Source organism: Papaver somniferum, chromosome 11 (assembly GCF_003573695.1).
Source record: "Papaver somniferum cultivar HN1 chromosome 11, ASM357369v1, whole genome shotgun sequence".
In the NCBI taxonomy this organism is placed as follows: Eukaryota; Viridiplantae; Streptophyta; class Magnoliopsida; order Ranunculales; family Papaveraceae; genus Papaver; species Papaver somniferum.
This window is the reverse complement of record NC_039368.1, coordinates 67215493-67225667: the sequence shown is the minus strand read 5'-3', so window position 1 is coordinate 67225667 and position 10175 is coordinate 67215493. Positions and strand designations below refer to the sequence as shown.

Sequence of the window (10175 nt, the reverse complement as noted above, 5' to 3'; positions counted from 1 at the left end):
CCCCCCGATTGGCCATTAGTCCAAGTAAACTTTGAACCCAAAGAATCTGCCTCAAAAAGACCATTCCCTTCCATCCAATCATTGAATTCATTCATACTAGAAGTATGAACATCTCTACCACCCCTCTTCTCATCATTGCGAAGAACACAGTTAAAATCTCCAATAACCATCCAAGGAGAATTAGAATCTACTACAGAAAGTTGACTCCATAATCTCCTTCTAAAAACTTGGATATAACTAGCATGAACACAAGAAATAAAGACTCCTTCTGTCTTCACCGTAATAGCCTGCCAAGTCATATTTAACACAACTGGCTCTTGAATATCTTCACTCTAAAGAATCCAAAGATTACCAAAAGAACTTGAAGTAGAATTGTGAATTGCCTTCTTAATAAAACCAGCTAAATTTAACCTTAACATAACACTATCTGAATAAGGAATTTTCGGCTCCGCAATACACAGAAGAACCGGCCTAAACTCCCTAACTAGCTCACGTAACTTCAAACCAGCCTCCACCTTCGCCACTCCATTGACATTCCAAAAGAGGAATCGCATTAAGAAACTGTATTTTTTGGTTTAGAAGATATCTTAGGATTCTTATTCAGAACCCTTTTGCCAATAACTGGTGAGAAACCTTTACTAACTCGGATTCCCAAATCATTAACCTCAGAGTCCGAGTCAGACTTGGAATCTGGAGATTTAGTTTGAGTATAACCCTGAGAAGTACTTTGCTGCGAACTATCTTGAATTTGCACACGACCAGGCTTCCTAGTTTGCTTAGGCACAACTTTTTCAACTGGAATCTCGGACCATTTAGCTCCCTTGACACCTGCTGAAGCTTTCTCTGGCGTGAGGTCCTCATCCGAACTCTCCTCCTCCTGATGAGATTGTTGCACTGTATTGTTTATCCCCAACTCATCAGTTAAAACATCAAATTTATTCGAGGAGATAACCACAGTATTATCCATCAAAGCATTGTAGGTAGGAGTCTCCACAATACTATGAACCACTGTGTCTTGCATAGGTATATAGGGAGTAGAAGAGTTGGCCTGGTTCTTATCAGTACTAGAATGATTAGTTCTCGCCAATTCATCACTCGTTCCTGACTTAGCCGCAATTGTGATTTCATCAACCAACAAAATATTAGCTAATGCTCGTTTCTGTGCAATCGCCAATTTAGCTGTCTCAACAGCGTCAGACGCTGCACGAAGCCGAGCTTCAGAAGCAGCCAACACCTCCTTAAGCTGACTAGTATCCTCCTTACCAGCAACATTCTCCCCAACAGCAACATGTACATTAACAGCTTCACCCGCACTAGGCTCATTAACAGCTTCACCCGCACCGTTGTGTGCATCTTCACCAGTTTTGCCTGACTTGTCAACACCACTAGTACCCGCTTAAGTGTTATTCTTCTTACGATTGCGTGATCGCTTCTTACCTTTAGCATTCTGCCATTCCTGACTATCCGCCTTGTCCTTAACAGGTTCATCAGATTTTGGTTTCCTCCTGCACTCACTCTCATTGTGCCCGATGATGTTACAATGCATACAAAATTTTGGATGCTTAAGTATCTCCACATATTGCCAGAAAGTTCTCCCCCCAGATGTTAGAAGAATTCTGTCAGGAATGTGTTTTGCTAAATCTACGTCAAACCAGCACTGACGCATAGCTTCCAAACTCCAGATTCAAAGTTCTTTGATCAACTACAATCGGATTACCAAATGCTTTCCCAATGGATAGCAAAGATCTTTCGGTCCATAACTCTGCATGAAGACCTGGAAGATGAACCCAAACAGGTGCATGAGAAGTATTTTGTCTTTCCGGATCGAAACCAGGGTACCAATCAATCAAACGTAGCTCCTGTTGATTAACAAACCATTTTCTGTTACGGATTCTGGCTTTTGTGTGCTCATCCCGCAACATAACAACAAAGAAACCCCTAGTCATAGACATAAACCTAACCAAGTTAGGGTTTAGCTGCCATTGAGTAACTAAACTGTTATTCACCTCCAAAAACTTCAAACCCGTGAAGTTGAGTCTTGCAATAAATCTGAACTCAAAAGGCTTACAACCTTCCTGATAAAAAGCAGTAGGGATTACCAAAGATGGTTCTCCATTAATTAACGTGGGATTTGGCAGACTGCTAACATCAATGGCCGTAGGCTGCAATGTTTGACGTACCTTCACTTTTTCCGCAAAGGTTGGAGTTGATGATCCATTCGTAATACGTAACACAGTTTCCTCAGTCATCATCAATCCTAAGATTAAACAATAATTGAAGAAGAAAATTGAAAAACGCACAAAACCCTAGGCAAAACGCCAGAGTTTCTCTCTCTTCATTCTTTTTTTCTCTCTCCTGATTAGATTCAAGCTAATATCTTTCAACCGTTAGATCGAACTTAGCTTGTTATACACAAATGAAATGAACGTTTACTTAGGTTTCTGTAACCGTACCTAAACGTGTACACCTAGTTGGTTCAACAATAGTTAACCAATGGTTATCCATATGAGCACTTTCATATCAACCTTATTCATCTTCACCATAACTAGTTCAAATGACTCAAATGAACTAGTTTAGAGAGTTGTTCAATTGCTTAGATCTCATAGATGTATACAAGACACAATCGAAGCAAAAATGATTTTGATTCACTCGAATCGATTCATTAACATTATAGCCACGGTTTGCAAATATTTCACTCCTTAGTTTATATGTCTTAGTTCGTGAATAAACCGTTTTTAGAAAATAAACCACTTGAGTATGCATACGGGTACGCATACTTAAGTACCCGGACTGAGCTTGTTTTCAGTTCACAAACTCCAGCAAAAATTCACGGGATGTGAACTTCCGACAGTACGCGTACGGGTACGCGGACTTAGCTCCGGTCATCCTGAACCAGCAAAGTACGCATACTTTGGTTCAAGAATTTTGGACTTACACAAGTATGAATGCACATACAATGTTTATATCCAAACATGGTTATATATTCTAAACTCTCATTTCAATCATTGAAACATGCTTAGAGGATGTTATATATTGGTTTCACACACTTTTTCATCAAAGCGATTTTCAAGAGATTGAAACAAACAACATGACTTTCGTCATGAGTAAAGACGAACTTGGCCAAAGCGAAAGCTTACCAACACATATTTCGAGAAATAGATATGCGAGATAAACTCGGCTCGAAATAGCAAATGTGTATAATCGAAGTCTATATAGCAATACGACTTTTGTCTCAAGATATGAGATAAGTAGATAGACTTTTGAGTGATAGATAAGTTCAAGTCTCCAAATACCTTTTTGTCGATGAAGATCCACCAGTTCCTTAAGTAGTTCATCGTCTTTGCATGATGAACGTCGTGGAGTCTAGAGCTCAACTACACTTTCTATCCTAGTCCGAGACTTAGCTATAAGTAGACTAGAAATCAAGACTTATAGTTTTGGCAACTAAACTTGACAAACAAGCTTGAGATAACAATGCTTGCAAGTTCGACCGAGCAGTGCTCTAACAGGTTGACTCCCATTAAGCATAATCTTTTGTATCCCTGAAAAAAAACATAAAAAGGAACAGAAATCTTCTAATATACAACAACAAGAATACAAATAGTTCTAGTCTTGATAGACAGATCTTCAAGGAGGACAGTTTCCACCTCCGTATTGATGAGCTCTAAAAATGGTTTCACTCGTTTTGCATTAACCTTAAACACATTACCACACTCTTTATTCTCAAGCTCGACAGCCCCATGAGGGAAAACTTCTTTGACATAGTATGGACCTGTCCAACGTGATCTCAACTTGCCCGAAAATAAATGCAACCTAGAATTATACAAGAGAACTTTCTGCCCAGGTTCAAATGACTTACGACTAATCGACTTATCATGAAACACTTTGGTTTTCTCTTTGTAAAGCATTGCATTTTCATATGCATCTTTCCTAATCTTTTCCAATTCATTGAGTTGAAGCTTATGGTGATTCCCAGTTGTAGACAAATCAACATTAAAAGTCTATGTTCTAACTCAACCGGTAGACATGCCTTTCCATAGACAAGTCGATACGGAGTCATACTAATGGGTGTCTTATAAGAAGTTCGGTAAGCCCAAAGTGCATCCAATAATTGTGCAGACCAATCTTTACGATTTGGATATTTGCTTAATTTGTGGTTAGAAACTTCGACCTGACCACAAGTCTGGGGGTGATATGGTGTAGAGACTTTATGAGTAATGGAGTACTTACTTAGAAGAGTTTTAAAGGAACATTTAAAAATATGACCTTCCATCACTTATAATGGCTCCAGGGGTACCAAATCGAGAAAAAATATATTCTCTAACGAACTTGATCACAACATTGCGATCATTCGTCTTGGTACGTATAGCCTCTACCCATTTAGACATATAATCAACCGCTAACAAGATGTATACATTACTTGTTTGAAGAAGGGAAAGGTCCCATGAAGTCTGTTCCCCATACGTCAAATATTTCCACTATCAATATGGAGTTTAGCAGCATCATGTTGCGCCGATTAATCCTTCCCATATTTTGGCACCTGTCACAACTTCGACAAAAATCATGAGTATCATGAAACAAAGTAGGCCAATAAAATCCACATTGCAGAATTTTGGCAGCAGTTTTCTTGGAATTAAAATGGCCACCACAAGCATAAGATGGCAAAAAGTGATAACACTCATAATTTCATCATTAGGCACACATCTGCGAATAATCTGATCAGGGCAATATTTAAACAAATATGAATCATCCCAAAAAAAAATGCTTAACCTCAGCTAAAAATTTAGTTCTATCTTGTTTCGACCAATGCTCAGAAATTTGAACAATAGCAATATAATTAACAATATCAGCAAACCAAGGTAATTGCGAAACAACAAACAATTGTTCATCGGGAAATGATTCATGCAAAGGCAAATCATCATTAGAAGACTCTGAAATGATTCTAGAAAGGTTATCTGCTACTACATTTTCTGAACCTTTCTTGTTCTGAATATCAAAGTTAAATTCTTGCAGCAATAATATCCATTTAACCAACCTACGTTTAGCATCCTTCTTGGAAAGAAGGTATTTTAATGCGGCATGATCATAGAATATAATGATCTTAGACCCTAAGAGATAAGGTATGAATTTTTCTAAGGCAAAAACAATCGATAAGAGTTCTTTTTCTGTTGTGTAATTCAATCGTGCATCATTCAATGTCTTACTAGCATAGTAAATAACATGATGTGCTTTATCCTTACGATGTCCTAAAACAGCTCCAACTGCAAAATTAGAAGCATCACACATAAATTCAAATGGAAGATTCCAATTAGGCGGTTGTATAATAGGGGCAGAAGTTAACAATAATTTCAGCTTCTCAAACGCTGCAACACAAGTTTCATCAAAGACAAAAGAAACGTCCTTACCAAGAAGATTACATAAAGGACATGAGATCTTACTCAAATCTTTAATAAAACGACAATAAAAACCTGCATGACCTATGAATGATCTAACTTTTGTAACTGTACGTGGAGGTTTCAACTTATAAATTAAATCAACCTTCGCCTTGTCCACTTTTATACCCTTGGAAGAAACAATGTGACCTAACACAATTCCAGATTGAACCATGAAATTACATTTCTCCCAATTCAACACAAGATTTTTCTCCTTGCACCTCACTAAGACAAGAGTGAGATGATGGAGACATTCATCGAAAGAAGAACCAAACACATAAAAATCATCCATGAAAACTTCAATAAACCTTTCTACCATGTCAGAAAATATGTTTAATATACAACGCTGAAAAGTGGCGGGTGCATTACATAACCTAAAAGATATGCGTCTATATGCAAATGTCCCAAATGGACAGGTTAAAGTGGTCTTTTCTTGGTCTTCAGGGGAAATAGGAATTTGGTTATAACCGGAGTAACCATCTAAGAAACAATAGTAACTACGGCCGGCTAACCTCTCAAGCATTTGGTCGATGAATGGCAGAGGAAAATGATCTTTCCTTGTGACCTTGTTCAATATCCTATAGTCAATATATATACGCCACCCGGTGGTCTGCTGAGTGGGAATCAATTCATTACAATCATTCTTGAATACAGTAATTCCTGATTTCTTGGGTATAACTTGAACATAGCTGACCCAAGTACTATCGGATATCGGGTAAATGATACATGCATCCAATAGTTTCAGAATTTCCTCTCTTACAACCTCTTTCATGTTATGATTTAGCATATGTTGCATTTCTCTAGACGTTTTAGAATTCTCTTCTAAGTAGATATGATGCATACAATAACTATGACTAATACCTTTCAAATCTGTTATGGACCAACCGATAGCCGTTCTATGTTCTCTAAGGACATCTACCAACCTACTTTCCTTCTAGTGTGAGATTAGAAGCAATAATAACATGTAAAGTGTTTTCAGGGCCTAAGTAAACATATTTTAGATGTTAGGAAATGGCTTAAGAGTAAAGGTCGGAGCTTTCTCGACTGATGGAACTAGTTGAGACTCAAACAGTACAAGAGGTTCAATTTTAGGCTTCCATTTACTAGTGTCTAGTTGTGGGGTGGGGTCTAACAATGCATTGACTTCACAAATAACACTATCATATTTTCTATGTCAAAAAGAAATGCATTGTGTTATTTGTGAAGTCATAGTATGGGCATTGTGTTAGAAAATCCAAATAGTTGTGGGGTGGGGTATAACGTACATAGAAATGCATTGTGTTATTTGTGAAGTCATAGTATGGGCCCCATGGGGTCTAACAATGCATTGACTTCTTTGACTTCCTTCATATTTTCTTGAATCAACATACAAATGCAATTTTTACTAGACGTTTTGCCTTAGAACATATTAATTGTAATTACAATACATTTTTCAAACTTTTTATGTTAAAGATGAGTTTATCTAGTTTACAATTTAGTCTCACAAATCAATTCCCGACTTATACCGAAGTTTGTAGACTTTTTTGAGTTAACGTATATAAAATTCAACATTTTATGAACTCTTTCTTTTTGTGTTGGCTTTGTCTTTCAATTTGATTCAATATAGATGAAATTTTTTAGGATTTGGATTAGTTCTGCTTGGTCTTTCATCCTTCTTTTATTGTGAAATTTGACTTCCTTCATATATTCTTGAATCAACGTACATAGAAATGCAATTTTTACTAGACGTACTGCCTTAGAACATATTAATTGTGATTACAATACATTTTTCAAACTTTTTATATTAAAGATAAGTTTATCTAGCTTACAATTTAGTCTCAAAAATCAACTTCCGACTTATAACGAAGAGTGTAGACTTTTTTGACTTAACTATAAAAATCTAACATTTTTATGAACTCTTTATTTTTGTATTTGCTTTGTCTTTCAATTTGATTCAAATAGATGAAATTTGTTGGAATTTGGATTAGTTCTGCCTGGGCTTTTGTCCTTCTTCTATTGTGAAATTTGACTTCCTTCATATTTTCTTGAATCAACGTACATAGAAATGCAATTTTTACTAGACGTAATGCCTTAAAACATATTATTTTTGATTACAATAAATTTTTCAAAAAATTTCTGTTAAAGATGAGTTTATCTAGTTTACAATTTAGTCTCAGAAATCAATTTCAGATGTAACGAAGTGTGTACACTTTTTTGAGTTAACGAATATAAAATTCAACATTTTTAAACTTTTTGTGTTGGCTTTGTCTTTCTATTTGATTCAAGATTGATGAAATTTGTTAAGATTTAAATTAGTTGTTCTTGGTCTTTCATACTTCTTCTATTGTGAAATTTGTTTTCCTTCATATTTTCTTGAATCAACGTACATAGAAATGCAATTTTTAGTAGACGTATTGCCTTAGAACATATTAATTGTAATTACAATACATTTTACAAACTTTTTCTGTTAAAGATGAGTTTATCTAGTTTACAATTTAGTCTCAGAAATCAATTTCCGACTTATACCGAAGTTTGTAAACTTTTTTGAGTTAACGTATATAAAATTCAACATTTTATGAACTCTTTCTTTTTGTGTTGGCTTTGTCTTTCTATTTGATTTAATATAGATGAAATTTGTTAGGATTTGGATTAGTTCTGCTTGGTCTTTCATCCTTATTTTATTGTGAAATTTGACTTCCTTCATATATTCTTGAATCAACGTACATAGAAATGCAATTTTTACTAGACGTACTGCCTTAGAACATATTAATTGTGATTACAATACATTTTTCAAACTTTTTCTGTTAAAGATGAGTTTATCTAGTTTACAATTTAGTCTCAAAAATCAGCTTCCGACTTATAACGAAGAATGTAGACTTTTTTGACTTAACGTATAAAAAATCTAACATTTTTATGAACTCTTTATTTTTGTATTGGATTTGTCTTTGAATTTGATTCAGATAGATGAAATTTGTTGGAATTTGGATTAGTTCTGCCTGGGCTTTTGTCCTTCTTCTATTGTGAAATTTCACTTGCTTCATATTTTCTTGAATCAACGTACATAGAAATGCATTTTTTTACTAGACTTAATGCCTTAGAACATATTATTTGTGATTACAATACATTTTTCAAAATTTATCTGTTAAATATGAGTTTATCTAGTTTACAATTTAGTCTCAGAAATCAATTTCAGATGTATAACGAAGTGTGTAGACTTTTTTGAGTTAACGAATATAAAATTCAACATTTTTATGAACTCTTTCTTTTTGTGTTGGCTTTGTCTTTCTATTTGATTCAAGATTGATGAAATTTGTTAGGATTTAGATTAGTTCTTCTTGGTCTTTCATCCTTCTTCTATTGTGAAATTTGTCTTCCTTCATATTTTCTTAAATCAACGTGCATAGAAATGCAATTTTTACTAGACGTATTGCCTTAGAACATATTAATTGTAATTACAATACATTTTTCAAACTTTTTCTGTTAAAGATGAGTTTATCTAGTTTACAATTTAGTCTCAGAAATCAATTTCCGACTTATACCGAAATTTGTAGACTATTTTGAGTTAACGTATATAAAATTCAACATTTTATGAACTCTTTCTTTTTGTGTTGGCTTTGTCTTTCTATTTGATTCAATATAGATGAAATTTGTTAGGATTTGGATTAGTTCTGCTTGGTCTTTCATCCTTCTTTTATTGTGAAATTTGACTTCCTTCATATATTCTTGAATCAACGTACATAGAAATGCAATTTTTACTAGACGTACTGCCTTAGAACATATTAATTGTGATTACAATACATTTTTCAAACTTTTTCTGTTAAAGATGAGTTTATCTAGTTTACAATTTAGTCTCAAAAATCAGCTTCCGACTTATAACGAAGAATGTAGACTTTTTTGACTAAACGTATAAAAAATCTAACATTTTTATGAACTCTTTATTTTTGTATTGGATTTGTCTTTGAAATTGATTCAAATTGATGAAATTTTTTGGAATTTGGATTAGTTCTTCCTGGGCTTTTGTCCTTCTTCTATTGTGAAATTTCACTTGCTTCATATTTTCTTGAATCAACGTACATAGAAATGCATTTTTTACTAGACTTAATGCCTTAGAACATATTATTTGTGATTACAATACATTTTTCAAAATTTTTCTGTTAAAGATGAGTTTATCTAGTTTACAATTTAGTCTCAGAAATCAATTTCAGATGTATAACGAAGTGTGTAGACTTTTTTGAGTTAACGAATATAAAACTCAACATTTTTATGAACTCTTTCTTTTTGTGTTGGCTTTGTCTTTCTATTTGATTCAAGATTGATGAAATTTTTTAGGATTTAGATTAGTTCTTCTTGGTCTTTCATCCTTCTTCTATTGTGAAATTTGTCTTCCTTCATATTTTCTTAAATCAACATGCATAGAAATGAAATTTTTACTAGACGTATTGCCTTAGAACATATTAATTGTAATTACAATACATTTTTCAAACTTTTTCTGTTAAAGATGAGTTTATCTAGTTTACAACTTAGTCTCAGAAATCAATTTCCAACTTATACCGAAGTTTGTAGACTTTTTTGAGTTAACGTATATAAAATTCAACATTTTATGAACTCTTTCTTTTTGAGTTGGTTTTGTCTTTCTATTTGATTCAATATAGATGAAATTTGTTAGGATTTGGATTAGTTCTTCTTGGTCTTTCATCCTTCTTCTATTGTGAAATTTGACTTCCTTCATATATTCTTGAATCAACGTACATACAAATGAAATTT

At 34.1% G+C, this 10175-nt stretch overlaps 1 protein-coding gene across 1 annotated transcript in view; it reads right to left on the bottom strand.

The window, feature by feature from the left end:
* The window catches only part of LOC113324501, a 1540-nt gene extending 986 nt beyond the window's left edge, over positions 1-554 (bottom strand). Inside the window, exons 1-2 of the mRNA XM_026572823.1 lie at positions 384-554; positions 31-287 (exon numbers count right to left, since the gene is read on the bottom strand). Coding sequence (XP_026428608.1) covers positions 31-287; positions 384-554 — 428 coding nt within the window. The remainder of the gene's footprint in view (positions 1-30; positions 288-383) is intronic.
* Positions 555-10175: the final 9621 nt, after the last annotated feature.